The sequence below is a fragment of the Podarcis gaigeae genome (genome assembly GCF_964106915.1).
Source record: "Podarcis gaigeae genome assembly, chromosome: 8".
In the NCBI taxonomy this organism is placed as follows: domain Eukaryota; kingdom Metazoa; phylum Chordata; class Lepidosauria; order Squamata; family Lacertidae; genus Podarcis; species Podarcis gaigeae.
Window position 1 is genome coordinate 4292094 of NC_139684.1, and position 20787 is coordinate 4312880.

General features: G+C 47.1%; 3 protein-coding genes and 1 long non-coding RNA gene across 8 annotated transcripts in view; 2 read left to right on the forward strand and 2 right to left on the reverse strand.

Annotated features, from left to right (window-relative positions):
• Positions 1 to 1579, forward strand: part of SLC4A5 (solute carrier family 4 member 5) — a 77551-nt gene extending 75972 nt beyond the window's left edge. The window contains exon 27 of the mRNA XM_083753190.1: positions 36 to 1579. The gene's annotated coding sequence lies outside the window, so the exon portion shown is untranslated. The remainder of the gene's footprint in view (positions 1 to 35) is intronic.
• LOC310851240 overlaps positions 1 to 20787 on the forward strand; it is a 984470-nt gene that overhangs the window by 554951 nt on the left and 408732 nt on the right. The window lies entirely within an intron of this gene.
• MTHFD2 (methylenetetrahydrofolate dehydrogenase (NADP+ dependent) 2, methenyltetrahydrofolate cyclohydrolase) lies at positions 2671 to 10133 on the reverse strand. Of its 2 annotated transcripts, none has more exons than XM_083753366.1 (8): positions 9881 to 10133; positions 8023 to 8207; positions 6385 to 6507; positions 6083 to 6235; positions 5894 to 6001; positions 5154 to 5246; positions 4680 to 4805; positions 2671 to 3472 (listed from the first exon to the last, which is right to left on the reverse strand). In XM_083753366.1, exons 1-8 carry the CDS (start codon positions 10012 to 10014, stop codon positions 3333 to 3335), a joined length of 1062 nt encoding a protein of 353 aa, XP_083609492.1. In that variant the 5' UTR covers positions 10015 to 10133; the 3' UTR covers positions 2671 to 3332. The 2 variants fall into 2 exon arrangements, with proteins under 2 accessions (XP_083609492.1, XP_083609493.1); XM_083753367.1 differs by lacking the exon at positions 9881 to 10133 and adding an exon at positions 9242 to 9281.
• On the reverse strand, positions 8117 to 20431 carry BOLA3 (bolA family member 3). 4 transcript variants are annotated; one of them, XM_083753486.1, is made up of 5 exons: positions 20289 to 20431; positions 19407 to 19533; positions 17456 to 17544; positions 16711 to 16824; positions 8117 to 8207 (listed from the first exon to the last, which is right to left on the reverse strand). In XM_083753486.1, the coding sequence occupies exons 1-4, from the start codon at positions 20328 to 20330 to the stop codon at positions 16753 to 16755; spliced, it is 330 nt and encodes a 109-aa protein (XP_083609612.1). In that variant the 5' UTR covers positions 20331 to 20431; the 3' UTR covers positions 8117 to 8207; positions 16711 to 16752. The 4 variants fall into 4 exon arrangements, with proteins under 4 accessions (XP_083609612.1, XP_083609613.1, XP_083609611.1 ...); XM_083753487.1 differs by lacking the exon at positions 8117 to 8207 and adding an exon at positions 14918 to 15319; XM_083753485.1 differs by lacking the exon at positions 8117 to 8207 and adding an exon at positions 14918 to 16443.

Sequence of the window (20787 nt, forward strand, 5' to 3'; positions counted from 1 at the left end):
CACACACACACACACACACACACACACACATTTAGCATCAGAATATTAGACAATTTGTGACATTCCATCCTGCTTGGTCACGTGCCATGATGACCCTAGATCTCCAGCTTAAGATCCATCCAAGCAACATGGAAATAGGACTTTAAAAGTCTGTGGGAACAAAGGAACTTATTAGAACTTGAGCTCCTTGGATGGAGGAACAGTATCATTTTTGGACTTGGATGTCTTCACTCAGCTCTTCCCTGTGGCCTGCAGCAGTTCTTTCCAATTGGACCTGCTGGTCTTTTCCTCTGAAGGCTCATGGATTTCAGCAGGACATCTCTCAGTGGAGCCAGTAGCTTTTTTATTCACTTTGTAGCTAAGCGTATAAAACCTTCCACTCCTGTAGAAAAAGCCTCTCTCTCACTATCAACCATAGTATTGCGGAGGCAGGAGGAGCCGGATTACTGCCATCTTCAAATGACGTATCATTTATCTGAATGCTGCACATGCTTGTTGACGAAGGCGGAGGAGCAACAGAATCCAGTTGCAGCAAAGCAGATTTGGACTTCTGATGACTCTCAACAATTTGCCCAAGGAGACACTTCCTGTGGAATTCCTTCATGAGAAATGCTGGTTGTTTGTGCATTTACCATGAAGGCCCCAAGCTGGTTCCAAGAGAATGGTCACCTTCGCCATCTGAACTCGAGGAAATGTGGGTAAGCCCTTAGTGAATGAGTGTTTTCTGTTAAGAGCTGGGGGTCCCCAGCATAGCATCCCTGGCCAACCATAGTGCCATGAGATACCTCCCTTGGTGTGTGCCAATACCACTGTCCCCAAGAAATTGGAGGGTGGGCTTTAACAGCCTAACACCCCTTTTAAGGGACTCAAGTCCCCCCAGTTTGTTATCATAGAGTTGGAATGGACCAACCCCCTGCAATGTAGGAATATGCAGCTGCTCCATACAGGGACTGAACCTGCAATCTTTGCATTATCTGCACTATTGCTCTAACCAACTGAGCTATTATAGGTCAAGAGAAGAATGAGCTGAGGCAGGATCCAGTGAAAGCAAGGCAGATCTTTATTATTCTGTTGCAACAGAAGTCCCCCGTCCCCCCACTCTGCTTGGTAGGAGGTGAGGACCCAGATCAAAGGAGCACAAGAACTTTTAAAGGCTTTAGAAATTGTCCCTTAGCCAAGGACCACCCAAACAGCATCACACACGTGTCACAGAAAAAGAGTGTCTACAACAGAAATGTGAGTGCGTGGTTTGTCACCTGGCTGTCAAGCTATCTGATAGTTTGCTGGTTGCTGTTGGCTTTAACTGGCTTAAAGATCATTCTTTCTACTTGTCAGAAAAAAACATCTTGGAATCAGATTTTTTTCAGTTACCATTTCTTCCCTATTGTGCAGTTTCAAAGACTTGATATTTTCTTTGAAAAGGATACTTTACTTCTAAAACAGGACTCTTATGTACAGAATATTCTGGCTTGCTAAATATTGCACCTGGTTTGAACCTGTGTGACATTAATGCTGATTTCCTTGTAACTTTGTAAATATTGAAGTCAAAACAAAAGAAAAACTTGAATTTAGCATCCTATTTATCATATTATGTCAATCAAGTAACCATTAACTGTTGGACAAAATTCAACAAAACAGTGTATTATGCCTGGGCAACAACTTCTAAATAGAATTAACTTAGCCTCCCTGAAACTTGTGCCCCATCAGTCCGTTGTAGCGTAGCCAGGCTAGTGGAGGTTCGTAGGATTTGGATTCCTAAACCATTGGAAGGTGCCAAGCCAGTGAAGGCTGCAAGAACAACTTGAACTTGAACATAGCCTTGTATATTTTCCTCACTTATTTTGTACCACTACTGTGTACGGCTTAGTAGAGGCTGCTTTAACAATACTGTTATAAAGTTTTAGCAGGATTTGTAAATCAAAAGGCTGTTTGTGGAAGCCAAGTGTTTCATGCACCTGTGCTTGTGAAATCTATTACTCCCACCATCAGCTACTTAGCACTGCAGTGCTCAGTGCCACTATACACATACACACACACACACACACACACACACACACACACAATTTCAAAAGCAAAAGATTTTCAGCCCCAGAGCTATTACATTGCTACTATAGTAACATTTATAGTCTAATAAATTTTTGAACCTCTTCCATTTGTGTTGTGCTCATGAAAATCATGTTCATCTTCAAGAGCCAATTCAGTATTTTGCTAAGGATTCTCAGATTTATACCAACTAAAATGACTTGGGTGCTGTAAGGCAGGATTCCGCACCATGGTGCCCCTGTCGATGCTTTAAGACTGCAATTGCAATTGCCATGACTCATGGCCAGCATAGCTGGATGATGCTGGGGTTGATGGGCACTGTTGACCACATATCTAGAAGGCACCAGGTTGAAGAGAGAGAGAAATAGTGTGTTATCAGATGTAGTCACATATCGGAAATGTCAAGTGTCACAAAAAATGGGACTCTTACCAGACTGCAAAAAAACCACATGGGTCACACGGAGATTTGGTGTTCAAAAAAACCTGGGGACACAAATGCCAGGGATACTACTTGGGACCTTTGGCAGACAACACATACGCTTTACCACTGAGTTACTATTCTTCTTCGGCTGCTGCACAATTAAGATCCCCCTTGTCAGTGCACACATTGGAATGCAAACGTTTGAATGTGCTATGTGAATCGCTTTTATTCAGATGCAGCCTCCAAGCTCCAGTAACAGCCCATGTAAATAGCAAGCAAGCTTGAACAGGCACAGCGAACTTCACCCAAGTTTTTGCAGGCTAACACAACACTATATCTGAAAATACTGTCTAGCTTTTGAGTCCGCTCCATCTTCGGAAAAAATGTTTAGGAACTGATAACTTTTGTTACAAGAGCTTCGAAAGGTCATACAAATAAGGCTTTGTAGAAAATAGCAACATCAGAATAGCTGTGGTATAATCCTAGCAGATAACATAGTATCTCCTGGGTTCAGCAGAGGCTGGTGAATTGAAATTGCACCATGTACACACTAAGACACATTTTGTACAATGAACACACACACTTGGCCCTCCATTACAACTTCCTACTGGGTTTGAGAGATAGCACAATCACTCCCCTCTATCCTAACCTCAAGCTTGGTTCCTGCACATAAATGCAGATGCTTAAATGATAGGAATCATGTATCATGTTGGACCCTTTTGCCTTGGAAAAAAATTGCTTTGAAATAAATACTCCAGAGCGAGACTCTCTGATGCCCTTTCAGCCAATAAATAAATATTGCATTGTCCCTTAGGCTGTGTTTGGGAAGAGATTTGGAATGCTGCTGCTGCTTGCCCCTAGTCCAGCATTAGGCACTTAGGGCTTCCAGCTCCTGAGGCCGCCACAATTTTTTTGCAGCAATGATGGTGTTCTTCATGAGCATGGCAACTGTCATGGGCCCAACCCCACCAGGGACTGGAGTGATGTAGCTGGCTTTCTGCTTCACACCTGGAGAAAAAGAGGAAAGGAGATGATGGAGCACAGAAGGAAAACAAGTGTCAAAAGCCTGAGGAGGAGGCTGCAAGCAGGACAGAGGCGATTCAAGGACAAAATTGTTGCTGTATTTCTATACTGCCCTTCACCCAAGGATCAAAAGGCAGTTTACAATATAAAAACATAAAAATGTGTACCATAGTAACAAACGAAAACAATCTCCCCCACACACACAGTTTAAAAGGCCATAGATTGTCCAATTTGCTTAATTAGCCAAAGGCCTGGGAGAAGAGGAATGCTTTCGCCTGGCACTTAAAGATATGTAACAAAGGCATCAGGCAAGTCTCCATGGGGAGAGTATTCCACAGGCAGAGAGCCATCACAGAAGATGGGGGGTGCAGAGGGAGGCTGCCCCAAAGAAGCTAATCCTGAAATCTCTGCTGGGAAAGGCTGTGGTGACAACAGTGTGAATGTTGGGGCAAAGGGACCAGGCCGGGCAAAGTAAGAGTCACAGGTGCTGCTGAAAGCACTACTGCCATTTCCCCTGACCACTGGAAAGCCACCCTAGACCTCTCCCAGATTCAGAGACCTCTGAGCTTTTGTCTCCATGCTAGTTGCCAAATAAAACAAAAACAAAATATCTAAAACTTATCTAGGTGTTTCTCTGTCGGGCAAACTGTCCTAATACGTTAGCTGAGCTGATATTTACAGTATCAAGAGCTGCATGTGCTGAAGCTTTCAGAAATTTGAACTCCTGCCATTACTCGCTGAAACAAGGTCACACGCAAGAGTCCACTCCGTGCTGCCAGAAGCACGCACCAGATTCAAAATTCGCAGCCCACCAGCTGCTCCATCCAACACAGAAGTTGCAGGATGAAGTTACAAGGAAGAATTACAATCTTTTTTTATGTAAGATATCAAGTAACCGGATATATTCTGCATCAAGCTAGCCCACTGCCTTATAGGAGAAGCTATGCAGCTCGTTCAAAACTGCAACCCTTCCAAGGATAGCTGAGACAGCAGGAGCCTATCTGCCTAACCCAGCCTTCCCCAACCTGGCGCTCTCAGTATGTTTTGAACTACAATTCCCATCAGCCCCAGTCAGAACAAGATGGATGGGAGGTGTACACCAAAACAGCTGCATGGCCTCAGGTGGCCTAAGGCAAGGCAAGATCAGTGACTGTCAGGGCTGGGGGTCCAAATACAAAGCGCCCTTGCTTACCTTCAAAATCCACATCTCCAACAAGTTTTGGTTTTGCAGTAACAGGGTCCCGGACTCGGTTTATGCCAACGTCAATAACCGCAGCTCCCTCTTTGATCATATCGGCTGTAATCAGATTAGGGATGCCTGCAGTGCAACATTTCAGGGGTTAACATTTTAATTCATTCGCTTTCATTTCTGCATGCAACATCTAAGGCAGATACCGATCTTCATTTAATGCGGCCACAGGCAGACGTCCACAGGACAAAGCCCGAGAGCCTGACAAAGGGTGCCTGCCATCCATCGCAACATAGGGCAGCCATTGCAAGCCAACAGCCATCTGCTTGAAGCAGCATGTGAAATTCCACAGGCAGAAGCGTCGGCATTCAGACTCCTAGCGGAAGCCTTCCTGGTTATTCTTAGCATGGCAGCTGTGTTCTTCAAGGGCTTTTGCTTTCAGGCTCTTTTTCTTAAAGAAGCCACCCAGAATCTTACCTGCAGCCGCAACCACAATGTCAGCAAGAATCGTGTGCTGCTTGAGCTGTTCCTTTGGAGTGTAGCGGTGAGAGATGGTTACTGTTGCATCCCCTGAAAAAGAAGTTGCAGTCAGAACAGGACACACCGGGCCTCCTGGAGGAAGCCTCAAACGGCCTTCGGAAGGGCAAGCGGCAGCTAGGGAGGGGGAATGGGGCTGCATCTCCTCTGGCAATTTGCCACGTGCTCCTACCACCCACAGAGTCTGCACTCCTCGCACCCGCCTTATGAAACAGTTTGGGTTTGATTATTTTGTATACTCCCACTAAAAGGTCCAGCAAGACCTCCCAGCACCTCAAGAAAAGGTGCATTAAAAACAACAACAGTTTAACGATTCGGAGTTAAAGGGAAAATGTGGGGCAGGCACACCTTCCATATAACGCAAAGGTTATATGGGCAACATGCAGGCAGTGGGTGGAGCGACCAGTGTGGTTCTTAACTTTGTACTGTAAAAGCCAGTTTTGCACATGCAGCCCCCACCCCTGCAGCAGCCCCCACCCTTTTCTATCCAGGCAAGCAAGAGGCAGTATCAGAGTGGACCTATCAGTCTGGGGCCACACAGCAACACGAACTCGCAGCAAACATGACTTGCTGCCTCCTGCAAAGATCAGAGAAGCCTGTGTCTCACCAGGAAAGTGGACCAAGAGGAAAAGAACCCCTGGGAAAAGCAGCTTGCACTTGAAGGCCCCCCAGACCCTCACCTCCAGGGCGCTCGTGCCGCCCATCCGTATGAAGCAGCATCGCAATGGGCATCCCCACGTTCTTTGACCGGCCAGCCACAACCACATTCTTGCCCAGGGTCGGAATCCCTGCAACACAGCACACCCAAGTCAGGCTCTGCCTTCTTTCAAGCGACTCAAGGTCAGCGGTATTTGCACACCAACACCTACCCGTTCTCTTGATGATTTCCCACACGCCCCAAGGTGTCGCGGGCAGCATGGAGTACTGGTCAAGGCACATCCGGCCCACATTCACCACATGGAAGCCATCCACATCTTTCTCTGGGTTCACAGCATTGCAGACCTTCCTCTCATCGATATGCTCTGGAGGGAAAAGGGGGGGGGGAGAGATTTTAGTGCAAGAAGTCAGATGCATGTAATCACAGGAACAGGATGAACAGAGAGGGAAATCAGAAGCTGACACTTATGGGTACGTGTCTAGGGATGCTGGATGAAAGCCCGACAGCACTCACCAGGCAAAGGGAGCTGAACCAGGAGGCCATCTACATTTCTGTCATTGTTTAGCTTGCTGATTAAATCAAGCAACTCCTCTTCAGTGATGGAGGCTGGCTTCAGGATCGTTTCGCTGCTGATTCCTACAAGTACCAAAAGTGATGAAAGAGGGTCAAAAGACGATTGAAGTTGGTAAACCATACTTCATGAGTATAAGTCAAGGAACGGCTCCAGTGTAAACTTTATTCTATTTTATTTGGGGGGCAGGAGGGGAGAAATCAAATAGAATCCTGGTCCAAAGCCATTTACAATTTTTTTAAAAAGTCATTATGGAGGAAAATAAAGGAGAGAAGGAACACAATAGGCAAACAGCAGCACACACGAAATTAAGATACGGAACAGATCCAGATAGAAACGCAGAATACAATCGATTTTGAAATGTTTGTTAGAAAAGTATTCTGAAGAAGCAAAAGAAATAATAGATGCAGTGAGCAACACCCCATTTTGGCTTTTCTAGTGAACATTGTGTCCTGGTCTATGGGGAAGGGCTTTTAATTGTGACAACGTCCACGAGTTGGTGAAGCCCAAGCGTCTTTATTTATGATCCTACATCTGGACAGACAGTGAGCCTGTGCCTTTTTCCCCTGGTTAGCACTTCCCCTCCCAAAACACTTAGCAGGCTTGCAAACTATGCAAGGGAACTGCTAGAGCCAGCTAAACGAAGCCATGAATACCAGAGTTGCTTAACAGTGCAAAAATGTTGTGTACATTCTTTAGGATACATGAGGCCCACTGTCCTCATGTCAAACTACAGCAAGAGTGGATGAGGCAGTGAAGATCCAGTAACTGCAATCTGACCGTGAAATGAAAACCTCAAGTGGCTGCCAAGCCCTGGGGTCTTTCTCCTTTTACATTTTCCACTCAAAAGTCACATCTAGAGTGAAGCCCCAAAAGCAACTTCTGCCTAGACAGAGTTCAGACAAAGCTCAGCAACCCAAAATATTGTTTTAAAGCGTCTAGATCTCTGCTGTTGCTACTAATACCACCACAGTAGCAGGAAGTACTAAAGAGGCAACACCTGCTGCATTTTCCAGCTTGAAACTTTTCAAGTCCTACTTCAATTTCCCACCTCAAGCTTTGAAACAATTACTGACACAAAAGTGAAGCAGGGTTATTAGAGCAGCAGCATTAGGGGTGAGATGGCAGAAGCCAGAGAAACCAAAATTAAGTGGACTGTGGAGGGAGAGACAGTTTTGGCCAAACCCTGCTGCAGTCTGCCATATAGCTGAAAGGCACACCCGTCTGCACCCCAGCCCCTTCACTGAGGAGGGCTGTAGCTCAGCAGCTGAGCACTTGCTTTGCATGCAAAAGATCCCAGGTTCAGTCTTGGGTGTGTCCAGGTAGGGCCGGGAAGGATGCCTCTCTTAAACCCTGGGAACCACTTGCAGCCAGTATTCCTGAGGTAAGGCGAGCTTACCCTGCTCAAAACAAAGGGCAGGTGAGGAAGCAGCAGCTGAGAGACAGGCTCCAGGAGATGGTCAGGAGGAGAGACAAACCAAGCTGAGTTGTGGGGACTGACACTCATCTGAGACCTTTTTTTCTGCCAGCAATAGTGCAATGACTAATACTGCAGAAGACGCTGGCCAGGAAAGACATACCTACATCAGCCGCAGCTTTGGTTTTGTTCAGGACATAGGAGTGGCTGGCAGGGTTTTCACCAACTAGAACCACACTGAGATGGGGCCTTTTGTTTCCATCTGCAACCCACTGCTCCACTTCATGGCGGGCTTCTTGCCTGATCTGCCGGGCCAGCTTCCTCCCAGAAATGACAACTGCTTCATTCCTGCAAGCAGAGAGTTTTTAAAGCATTTGATCCCCGAAAAGCTTAGGAGTGTCTTGTTGGAAATTCATTACTTCCCCACAGAGCAGCTTACACATATTCCCAGGCTATCTGACCCAACACTTAAAGGTTCACAGATCTCATGGGAGGCAGGAGCCTAATAAAAGGACAGGGACATTGGGGGGGGCAGCCGATTGCATGCGCTCAACAGCCAACAGTTGGCAAAATGGAGCAAGAATGCAAGGGAGCTAAAAACTTCACACAAACAACTGCCACAAAGGCATTACATAACTGCCTTCATAGGCACTGTGAAGAGTAAGAAGGATGAGCTCCAGAACAAGATTAGGCCTTCTCTTGCTCTCAAAAATAGAAAATACCCAATTCTACATGGAATTGCCACTGCAGTATCAGTAGAATGATTTCACAGAGCCCATTTGGAAGAACAACATTTAAATATATTCAGGCAAAAGCCTTTTACTCAAGCTACTATCTCGGTGCAAAGAATGGAGGATATTTTGGTGCAGCCTCAGAAGAAAGTTCCACTTCTTGCTGCAGTGAGATAGGAAACCCCCTTGCTGCTACTGTGAGCCAGCCATGCTGGGGTTTTGGCTAGCATGCAATGGGTCTTGGTGAATCAGGTACACTGATACCCACAGGGCATATCTGCTGTGGAAAGAGATCATCTTTCTCTCACATTCCTTTTGCACACTCTTCAAACTTCCAGAATCTCAAAAAGTGCCTGGGAAACTTGTCTGCCCAAGACCAACCAAGTTCTCAAAGCTGTTTTTCATGAAGTGGGGAAAGTGCAACTGCGCTCTGCAGAATATTATCTTGCATGCAAGCAGACCAGGCTTCCTCAAGCGATAAGAGCACCAGGGAGAGAAAAAGATGACAGGTGCCCCTTTCCCAATTATGGCTCCACACTTTGCCCTTGAAAGTCTTGGGACCCGCACCCTCCACTTCAGGAGGTTTCTAGGGACAGGATTCAGTACTCCTTTTCAAGCAACGACTATTTATGTATTTATTTAATAGCCCACCTTTTTTCTCCAAAGCGCTCAAGGCAGCGCATGGTTCTCCCCCTCCACAACAACCCTGCGAGGTAGGATGGGCTGAGAGACAGTGAGCTCGGGTCTCCCAGGGGGCTGCTGGCCCAACACTAACCATCACACAACACACTGCACCTCCACCTCTGCTCCTGGAAGCCTTGTGGCGTCCCTGCGCCTCATTATAAAGCATTCCCGGAGGCACGGAGGCAACCCCGGGCTGGCGGCGCCAAACTCCGCGGCGGCGGCGGCGGCAGCAGCAGCTCGGGGCCGAGCCATGCAAGCGGCCGGGGCGATTTCATCAGCCTGCCGCCCTCGGCGCCGCCGCCAGGGGGAGTGGCGCCACGACGCCCGCCCGCCCGGGAGGGGCTCCCCGAGGGAAGCAGCGGGGCAGAGATGGGCCGGGGAGGGGAGGGGGTCGCGGGGGGGGGGTCGCCGCCAGCCCCTCCTGCCCCCTTTCCTCTCCCAAGGCGGCGGCCGGGCGAAGCCAGGGACACGCGGGGGGGGGGGAGAGAGGGGGAAGCCTCGAAGCAGCCCCCTGGCCATTATCACCATCCTCCTCCTCCTCCTCGGGTAGACTGCGCCCGGCCAGGAGGCTCCACCGCCCAACACACGACCCCCCCCCCCGCCTACCTGGGCGCCGTGAGGTGCAGCCGGCGAGTCCCCCGCGGGCCGGGCAGGCGCGGGCAGCAGCAGGGGGCGGCGGGGCCGGCCGAGGCGGCTCGGGCCAGGATCCGGAAGCGCGGGAGCGCGGAGGCGGTTGCCATGGCGACGGCGCTGGTCAAGGCGGGCGAAGAGCGAGGGGCGAGGAAGCGCCAGAGCAAGGCCTTATAAAGGCTCCGCCCCGCCCCGTTTCCCAAGCCGGCCTCGCCGCCATTGGCCGCCAAGGGGAATGACGCGCTCCGGCGAGGGGAGAGTCGCGGCTGCCCCGATTGGGCGAGGGCCGGGAATGACGCCAATGCCGGGCGGGGGGCTTCCGAGGAGCGCTCCGTGGCTTCTACTGGAAGCGGCGGGGAAAGGCTGACGCAACCCGGGAAGGAGGGACGGGGGGCGGGCTGCAACGGCCACCGAAAGTCCTGATTGGTCAACGCAGGAAAGAAGAGCGCGTTTACAGGTTCTGAAATAAAGCAATCTGGGGGAAGGGGCGTGGCCGTGGCTTGTGCAGGCAGGAAGCCCCGCGGGCGGTGCCTCCTTTTCTTTTGCTCTGAAAGGGGAAAGTTTCCACTGCGGGGTCCAAGACACGGGGCGAGTTTTTTATCACGGCGTTAGTAGCGTATCTTCCTGTGTGTTTGGTTCTCAGTACAAAAATAGCTAATACTACCGGTATTCTAAGCTGCCCCAACAGAAGTCGAGCGTCCAGGTCAAAGAAAGGCATTTGATGTTTAGTCGTGTCCGACTCTTCGTGACCCCCTGGACCAGAGCACGCCAGGCACTCCTGTCTTCCACTGCCTCCCGCAGTTTGGTCAAACTCATGCTGGTAGCTTCGAGAACACTGTCCAACCATCTCGTCCTCTGTCGTCCCCTTCTCCTTGTGCCCTCCATCTTTCCCAACATCAGGGTCTTTTCCAGGGAGTCTTCTCTTCTCATGAGGTGGCCAAAGTACTGGAGCCTCAGCTTCAGGATCTGTCCTTCCAGTGAGCACTCAGGGCTGATTTCCCTAAGAATGGATACTTTTGATCTTCTTGCAGTCCATGGGACTCTCAAGAGTCTCCTCCAGCACCATAATTCAAAGGCATCAATTCTTTGGCGATCGGCCTTTATGGTCCAGCTCTCACTTCCATGCATCACTACTGGGAAAACCATGGCTTGAACTAGACAGACCTTTGTCAGCAAGGTGGTTTCTGCTTTTTAAGATGCTGTCTAGGTTTGTCATTGCTTTCCTCCCAAGAAGCAGGCGTCTTTTAATTTAGTGGCTGCTGCCACCATCTGCAGTGATCAGGGAGCCCAAGAAAGTAAATCTCTCACTGCCTCCATTTCTTCCTCTTCTATTTGCCAGGAGGTGATGGGACCAGTGACCATGATTTTAGTTATTTTGATGTTGAGCTTCAGACCATATTTTGTGCTCTCTTTCACCCTCATTAAAAGGTTAATTCCTCCTCACTTCCTGCCATCAAGGTTGTGTCATCTGCATATCTGAGGTTGTTGATATTTCTTCCGGCAATCTTAATTCCAGCTTGGGATTCATCCAGTCCAGCCTTTCGCATGATGAATTCTGCATATATGTTAAATAAGCAGAGAGACAATATACAGCCTTGCTGTACTCCTTTCCCAATTTTGAACCAATCAGTTGTTCCATATCCAGTTCTAACTGTAGCTTCTTGTCCCACATAGAGATTTCTCAGGAGACAGATGAGGTGATCAGGCACTCCCATTTCTTTAAGAACTTGCCAGTTTGCTGTGGTTGACACAGTCAAATGCTTTTGCATAGTCAACGAAGCAGAGGTAGATGTTTTTCTGGAACTTAGCTTTCTCCATAATCCAGCGCATGTTTCCAATTTGATCTCTGGTTCCTCTGCCCATTCGAAATCCAGCTTGCACTTCTGGGAGTTCTCAATCCACATACTGCTTAAGCCTGCCTTGTAGAATTTTAAGCATAACCTTGCTAGCGTGTACTGTGTCCAGTTCTGGGCACCACAATTTAGTTAGGATGTTGACAAGCTGGAACATGTGCAGAGGAGAGCAACCAATATAATCAAGGGTCTGGAAACTGTTGTAGAAAAATGGGGGGTTGGCTTTTGCTTCCCAATTCCCCAAGGGACTCTTGAGTCCCATAAGGATGGATGGAGGCAGGATCTAGTGAAAGCAAGGCAGATTTTATTTTTCTATTGCAACAGGGTTCCCCACCTCCTTGCATGGAGGCGAGAGACCCAGAACAAAGGAGTGCAAGCCCCTTTATAGACGTTGCCCAACCCATTAGCCAAAGACTATGCACTAAAAGCATCAAATATAAATCACAGAAAGAGGCAGTCTACAACAGAAATTTGATTGCGTGGCTTCTCCTTTCTGCCAGGATATCTGATAAGGTTTTACTGATAGCTTTACCTGGAGTTAAAGCCTCAGCGCCTAGGACTTGCCGATCGAAAGGTCAGCGGTTCGAATCCCTGCGGCGGGGTGCGCTCCCGCTGCTCGGTCCCAGCGCCTGCCAACCTAGCAGTTCGAAAGCACCTCCGGGTGCAAGTAGATAAATAGGGACCGCTTACCAGCGGGAAGGTAAACGGCGTTTCCGTGTGCGGCTCTGGCTCGCCAGATGCAGCTTTGTCACGCTGGCCACGTGACCCGGAAGTGTCTCCGGACAGCGTGGCCCCTGGCCTCTTGAGATGGGCGCACAACCCCAGAGTCTGTCAAGACTGGCCCGTACGGGCAGGGGTACCTTTACCTTTACCTGGGCAGTCTGGCCATTCTTTTGAGATGGTAAATAGTTTGGTTCTCATCCAGGTGCCAGGCCCAAGCTATTCATACACAAAATATGCCCTTAAGACAGGATTTGAAAGTGAAAGAAGTATTGAGAAAGGTTTCTCTTCTGCAGAGGAAATATTTAGTCAAGAGTCAGGATGGCTTTTGGGGATTGTTCTGTGCTAAACTAATGTGTAATTTTCTCAGAAAATATTTCCTATATTTTGAAGGGCGAATGATTGGTTTTCTGTGAAGTGTGTGTCTGCTATGTGTGCGCACTCTAAATTTTATAACAACTCCAAGCCTTATGAGGAATGGTTGAAGGAGCTGAGTATGTTTAGCCTGGAAGAGAGACTGAGAAGAGATTTGATAGCCATCTTCAAATATCTCAACGGCTGTCACGTGGAAGATGGAGCATGCTTGTTTTCTCCTGCTCTGGAGGGTAGGACTCGAACCAATGGCTTCAAGTTACAAGAAAGGAAATTCCAACTAAACATCAGGAATGCACTTCCTTAGAAGGTGGTGGACTCTCCTTCCTTGGAGGTTTGAAGCAGAGATTGGACGGCCAGCCATCATGGATGCTTTAGATAAGACTCCTGCTTTGCAGGGGTTGGAATCCCTTCCAACTCTACAATTCTTTGATTTTATCAAAGCCTGGTAGGCAACTGTACTCAGTGTGCATATGGATGCTTAGCCTCAGATGACCTTGCTTGATGGAAGCTCTCCTGCTGCTTTTAGTCTCCCAGGCAAGCAGGGAGAAAAAAAATATCTGGAAGGCTTGGCAAAGAGCCCACTATAATATGTAACACAATTCCCAGTGACTTTTCCCACACAGTAGCTGGTGTTAAATAAGGTCAGCGACGGAGATGTGAGAAATTTGTGCTGGGTTCTACTTTCTTTTGCATGGACTTCTAAGCAAGCCTTCCCTAACCTGGTGATCTTCAGATGGTTTGGACTACAACTTCAATCAGGCCCAACCAGCCTAAGGGCACAAAGTTGGGGAAGGGTGTTCTATGCCATGCAGAGATTAATTCATATATTTGCTGAACATGCCTGTTTGCAAAACAAATTACCATGCTCTTAATCAGCAAAGTGTGCTAAGGTGTGATTAGAAAGATATGTGTTTTGTATTTCTCAATACTCTCCACCCCCACAACACAACCACTCATTGCTTTATTCTTGCCACAAAACATACATCTCTAGTAGTGAGTCAAATACTGCCCACTAAACATGAAAAGCAGGTCTAACACCTGGTATTTTACACACTTGTTTTTTCCAGAGGGCCACTCCCAGAGGTGGGAGGTGACAGAGGAACAATCTCCTCTGCCAATAAGACCCCTGCAAGTTTCAAGCTAGCCTCAAACGTTTGTAATGTGCTGAGGAGGAGGAGGAGGAGGAGAAATAATAAGAGGCACAAGGAGGTTTACTTCAGAGTATACATGCATAGGGGACGGGGTGCCGCTGTGGGTTAAACCACAAAGCCTAGGGCTTGCCGATCAGAAGGTCGGCGGTTCGAATCCCCACAACGGGGTGAGTTCCCATTGCTTGGTCTGAGCTCCTGCCCAGTTCAAAAGCATGTTGAAGTGCAAGTAGATAAATAGGTACCACTCCAGGGGGAAGGTAAACGGCGTTTCTGTGCGCTGCTCTGGTTCGCCAGAAGCGGCTTAGTCATGCTGGCCATATGACCTGGAAGCTGTACGCCGGCTCCCCCGGCCAATAAAGCGAGATGAGCGCCGCAACCCCAGAGTCTGCCATGACTGGAGGGGTCCCTTTACCTTTACCTTAAGGTTCATCTTGTTTTCCTCCTGCTTGTACCATAAAGCAAGGACGGCTCCTCTCTCCCTCTTGCGGAGACTGGTTTTACACCAATATTTTCACTATTCTCATTTCAATGAGAAGCCAGTCTGCTTGCAGGCCAGTCCCCTAAGTCCATCCATAGTTTCTCAGTTATTCAAGTGAACAGGGACATTAACATCTTTCTGGTGCAAAACAAAGACATTTCTCTTCTCCCAAGCATTTGAATGTTAAGGTCATTACGACTCCTGCAGGCATTCTTTTATGGTGACCAAGTTTATCCATCGTTTCATTTGTTTATTAAATATTAGGGGATTATATTAGTGGATTTTAGTGTGTTAATTGCCAATTTTAAATACTCTTATTTTTATAGTGTTTGTAAGTTGCTTTAAGACTCTTGTGGAAATCAGTCAAGAAAATGAATTAATAATTGACTAAAACTCTGGTGAAACAGCTCCAAAACAAGTCTTGAGACTTCAGCGATACAGTGAGGTTATGTTTTATTTGAAGAAACACTCTCATTTCTGTGATAAAGGTTGTAGCACAAGCTATGTTTTAGGATCACAGTGGGTGTTTTATAGTGCCAACAGACAATAAGTTGATACGATTCTCTCTATTAACATGACTAAAAGACAGACAAAAGTGTGTTGAGGCACAGATGTACGATCTGCTCCATCACGTTCCACAGCCATTTTGTAACATTAATAACTTAGCAGGTGGTATTCAATGCTCACATTCCATACTGTGTTCTGCCTGACTAAGTGATCAGAACTGTTGAATATGAATGGCAAGTGACCACAATCAATAGCAGTTCTTAGGGGCTTCCATCTTCCTTCTCCTCTGCACCTCATTCTGCTTCCCTTTCAAGGCTGTTGTTGGCAACCTCTGTATGTGGAAAAAGGGGATTCAATCCCCCAGCTGCAGTGAGTGCTGGACTGTTTATGTAATGAAAACATGCATATATCTTCCCTTCAGTTCTTGATTCCAGTGAGATTTACAGAGAACTAAACACACAGGAAGATACCCTATTAAAGTGGTACTGTAATTAAAAAAACCTTGCCTTGTGTTGAGGACACCACAGTGGTTCAAACAATGGTGAAAGTGCTGTAGTATCTGCCAGTTTGAGTCTCATCTGTGTGATGAGCAGTATGGCATTACAGGGGTACCCTGTCACTATGCATGGCTTGGTTCTTGGCATGCAAGGTTAATGCGAAGACATCCTAATACTGCAGTGTAATTGGTGGATGCCAGCAACGTTGCCATGGTTGCTGAGGTTTATCTAATACTGTTGCTGCATTCTCTGTGGCCTGAAGTGATGCTGTTGCCCTTTCAACTTTGCTGCAGGGCATGCAAAGGATCCTATACCAATATTACAGTGGGTTGCATCGCAATGGTACTGGCGGTTCCCAGAGACCACAGTGTGATATATGGCTAATTGTAGTTGCAGTCTAACAAGTCCCTTTTGTATTCCAGGGCAGCCCACTATACAATACTATTAGAGTACAGAGCGCTTTGCAGTTAGACTGGAAGAAAACTTAAGTAGCATTTTTATTTTAGATATTCAGAATTCAACACTGCTCATGCTAAAATGGCAAATGACTCTTCACCAATGATCACGCCTCATTTAACATTTCAAAAAATTAACTGCAGTAACATTCCTAGAAAGGTCATGGCAGGCAGCCCTGCTCATCACAGCTAATAAAACAATGTTGCTAGGATCATTTAACCCTGGAAAACTGTGCTGTTTGTAACAGCTGGTTTAAAGCAACCTTATTACAAGGAAGGCACTCTGTATACAAGGCATCTGCATTCTTCTTTCAGTAATCTCTCTAAAGTTGTTGTTCTGAAATTCCTTTTCAGCTCCTCAATTGCCACAAACCCCAGAAAACAAGTGCAGCACATTTCATCTCTAATTTTCCCTTGAACTTTGGCAAACTTTTGCATAAATAGGGGTGGATATCAAGGAGTACTTCTTCCTGTCTACAATATTCTTCATTCTTTCTCTACAGCTGTTGGCAAAAGAGACTCACATGATACTCTGACAAGAGTCTTCTTGGGGAAAAGAGGTTAATCAATGCAATTAAGAGAGCTGACCTCTGCATCTGAAATAAATACTGCTTTTGAAACGAGCCTTAGGTACCCTTATTTTACAGCACACCACCATAGTGATTTTATTTGTAGTTTGTAGATCAGAGGGAGATGGAGAAGCATGGGAGGGTGGAAATAAAGGCATCTGGCTGTATCATGTGCTAAGCAGCATTCTCTCAGAGCCTCACCAGTTTCTGGAATATGAAAATCTTGCATGTTGTCAGCCACTCCTAGCTTCCATGCTTGGGAACAGAAGTAAATATCCGTAGTCCATGCATTGCTTTAATTTCATCACTTAAAGCCTGGAGGAAGAAAGCATTGCAAGCAGCTACACAAAAAGTGGGGTGAAACAACCTCAAAGACCAGAAGGCAAAACCCAAGCATGGTTCAAGACACCCCGTCAAGCACAGACAGATTTCAAAGTAGCAGCTTCTATTTGATCCAATGTATTTTGCTTTCAAAGTAGGGAAAGGTGCTTCTGGCCATCTGCTTGTGGAATTTTAAAACCCAACTAGTTCAAAAATGAAGCTATTTGTGTCCAGGTATGGATGCTGTTTACTGCAATGCACTGAGCAGAGGGTGAATTGTTACCGACCTTCAGAGTATTCCATCTCTGTTGTTGTTGTTGTTATTATTTATTGTAACTGTTGGTCAGTTTATCTTGTCCAAGGCAACCCAAAACAACTTATAAGCATGCTCTAAACATCTGGCCATACAAAAATTTATGCTACTGCTTGTATTAGCTCATCCCAACTAAGGTCAAAGACTTGAACAATTAAGTTAATTCTGGGGAAGCTTGAACAGAAAAGAGCAGATTATCCTGCAAAATGCTTGAAACTCAAAAACTCAAGATCCAAAGCATCCATAAAACTGAAAATGTAATATAATTTCCCACACAGAGATAGACAACCCAGAATATGTTAACCTGCTTACCTGATTGACCATTTGGTGTTGCTGTACTATTCTCTTTTCCTTAAACTCTTCAGACTCTATATGGATTTCATACATTGCTCCACAGCCACCTTGACAAAATGGATTTGATTTTACCATATTTTCAGCTATTTTATTTTAACAATTCCCTATGCTCTTTTAACTTGATATCACTTTTAAATAGGGGCTTTTGGAGGGGGGTGTCACACGATCAACCAGGGAAAGAAATCTACATGGTAACAGAAACCACATGACAATTTATAATAACTAACTCTACAATATATCATTTGTGCCTTTCTGTCATGTATGATCTAGTGGAGATTGCTACACTGCAAGGGTTGGACTAGATGATCCTGGGATCCCTTCCAACTTTACAGTTCTATAAGCCTATGATGATGGATGGTTGAGGGCAAGCAAGCTGTTTATTCAATGACAAAGATCATGATGGTGGCAGAGCCTAGGTAGGGAGGCTTGTCGGTTTTGGCATTATGCATAAGGTTACACTTCCTTCAGAAGACGAAGAAGAAGAGTTTGGACTTGATATCCTGCCTTTCACTCCTCTTAAGGAGTCTCAAAGCGGCTAACAATCTCCTTTCCCTTCCTCCCCCACATCAAACACTCTGTGAGGTGAGTGAGGCTGAGAGACTTCAGAGAAGTGTGACTAGCCCAGGTCACCCAGCAGCTGCACATGGAGGAGCAGGGAAGCGAACCTGGTTCACCAGATTATGAGTCCACCGCTCTTAATCACTACACCATGTTGGCTCTCCAGCTCTTCAGAACACAGTGGGGTTCTCTTTGGTGCTACTTTCCTGTTAACTTTCTCAGCTGGTGATAACAGAAGGTACTGCTCGCCATGTTTGGGAGCTATGGAATGTCACAGTGCAATATCACTTTTATTCTGGTCTAATATGCTCCAGGGCCCAATTCAACATCCTGGCAACTACCTTCATAGTGCAGGTCCTCTATACTTTCAGGATCCTCCCATATATTCTACCCCACTCTCAAGGGAAGCAATGCTCTGTGCCTCACATTTCACACTAGTGCAATTTGTGGGAGCACAAAGTCAACCCTTCTCTGTGGTGTTGCCTGAACTTTGGAATGTATTTCAGCAAGGAGAATATCTGGGCCACTTTGCTCTTCCTGTTTTAATAGATGGCCCAAACCTGGCTTATAAAATTTATTTTATTCTAACATTTAACTTTATTTTTAAGTTTTAGGATTCATTCAATTTCATTATTGATTATAATTTTGTGGAGGTGATTTTTATTTTGTGTTCTGTGCTGTACTTTGGCAGCCAAGACATGGTATAAAGTATTAAATAATGAAATGAAATGTTCATGACTGCAGTGGATACCAAATGAAAACTGCATTGTATTCTGCATGAGCTAAGAGGAAGGCACGTTTGGCAAATCCTCACTGTGTTCAACTCCTGCCCAGAAACCTATGTCCTCACTGTGGAAAGATTTGCAGCTCCAGAACTGGCCTCCACAGTCACTTACGGACACACTGTTAAGACCATATTCATGGAAAACAATCTTATTTGGCTACGAGTGATCACCAAAGAACAACAACAACATGGGAAACCTAAGGCAACCAACTGCCTGTTAGTTGGACTTAGAATTTACAAGATTTGGGGGGAAATTAATCTAGCCTTTTCATTTCTCTCTACATGTTGATTCTCTAAGAGTACTACCACTGCATTTTTCAATATACAGTACCTTTATTAAAGGCATCCAAGAGCAAAATGAGAAAAACAGTATTTCTCATTAGGCTAATGTAAACCCACAAGGTAGACTAAGGGGCACACAATGCCAACTCTTAATCTTAACCCAAAATTACAATTAACCACAAAGCAATGCCTTTCTCCAAATCTTATCTACAGAAATGATTCAGATCACAGGAAAGCCTGCAGAATGGCAAGTGTTCAGACAGAGCCTGAGGCTTTGCTAATTACCTGATATATCTACTACTTTGATAGCAGCAGCCTGAGGGAACTTTTCTTTAAGTACTTGTGCCACCCTGATTTCTCCCTCCGTCTGTGAAGCAAAGGTTCGCACTATATTGCGCAGAAGAAAATGGATCTGACGAGAAATGGAAAGACTTTGTGTTAGTTGGGATATCATCAGAACAAAGCCAACTATAATCATGGGCAAAGGATGCAAACGTCCCTATGGGAACATGGGAAGCTGCCACCACCTGAGTCACACTGCACATGGCTCTGTATTGCCCACACTGACTGGCAGTGGTTCTCCAGCGTTTCAGCCCCAAATCTTTCCCAACCTTACCTAGAAATGCTGGGGACTGAACCTGGGACCTTCTGCATGCTAAGGGCATGCTCCACCACTGACAATCCCCTAAATCACAATGGCACACGCAATAAAATAAGATGCCTGCCTCTCGCTCTCCCACAAGTTATTCCACACTGGAATCCCTACCATAGTTGTCACCTTTTCCCTTTTCTTGCGAGGAATCCTATTCGGAGTAAGGGAATTTCCCTTTAAAAAGGGGGAAAGTTGACAGCTATGATCGCTACCAAGAATAAACCAGAAACTCGGGGGGCGGGGAAGGGGGGACCCATGCGCAGCGTCAGGCAGCAGCCTCCCCGAGCGCCTCGCCTTATTGCCCGGGGGGCGGGAAGGCAAAGGAGGGGCTCTCCTCGTCCTTGGGGCGACGGCGCTGCTCCAGAGCCGAGGGCGCCGGGGTCCCCCACCGCGGGTGCTGCGCCGGGGGCCGAGGAGCGGGCTTGGGCGGCGCTTCCCGGAGCCTCCCCGCTCCAGGGCCTCCGGCCAAGAGCGCCGCCAAGGAGGCCGCAGCTCTCCGCCCACAGATCACCGACCTTCCCCCGACAAGCGGCCATCCTCGCTACGGCGGCAGCCATCGCGCCGTTGCGTCAGAGGGGAGCGCGTCTTGGAGGCGCTGGAAGATGACGTTTCGCGCGTGCGCCGTGCAGCCGCGTTGCTCCTCTCGGATCTTCTCGAGAGCACAGAGTTAGGAAACGGTTAGAGTCGCAATGCCACCCCTTCTTCCGGCTCTCCCAAGAGCATAGAGTTAACAGGGGAAAGCTCGGAGCAGAAGGTGCTCTCCCCTCCGCCGGAGGAGAGGCCACCACCTTCCAGGCCCCGGGACGGCTTCAGGCGGCGGCACTGGCTCTGCCGCTGCTGCCACGTGGGACCTCCACCTTGCAGTGCGGCAACACCTGCACTGTGGAACTCCCCGCCTATTGACATCAGGCAGATGCCTTCACAGGGTGCTTGCCAGAGCCTGCTAAAAAAACATTTTTGTTTAGACAAGCCTGCCCAGATGCTTGGGACGTGGGTGGCGCTGTGGGTTAAACC

Coding starts and splice junctions, on each gene's coding strand:
- MTHFD2 (XM_083753366.1), bottom strand. CDS start 10,014: ATGGCAACCGCCTCCGCGCTCCCGCGCTTCCGGATCCTGGCCCGAGCC. Junction 8,208..9,880: donor CTGCACCTCACGGCGCCCAG/GTAGGCGGGGGG, acceptor CTCTGCTTGCAG/GAATGAAGCAGTTGTCATTT. Junction 5,247..5,893: donor GCGGCACGAGCGCCCTGGAG/GTGAGGGTCTGG, acceptor CTTCTTTTTCAG/GGGATGCAACAGTAACCATC.
- BOLA3 (XM_083753486.1), bottom strand. CDS start 20,330: ATGGCTGCCGCCGTAGCGAGGATGGCCGCTTGTCGGGGGAAG. Junction 19,534..20,288: donor TGGCCGCTTGTCGGGGGAAG/GTCGGTGATCTG, acceptor ATTTCTCGTCAG/ATCCATTTTCTTCTGCGCAA. Junction 17,545..19,406: donor CAAAGTAGTAGATATATCAG/GTAATTAGCAAA, acceptor CATTTTGTCAAG/GTGGCTGTGGAGCAATGTAT.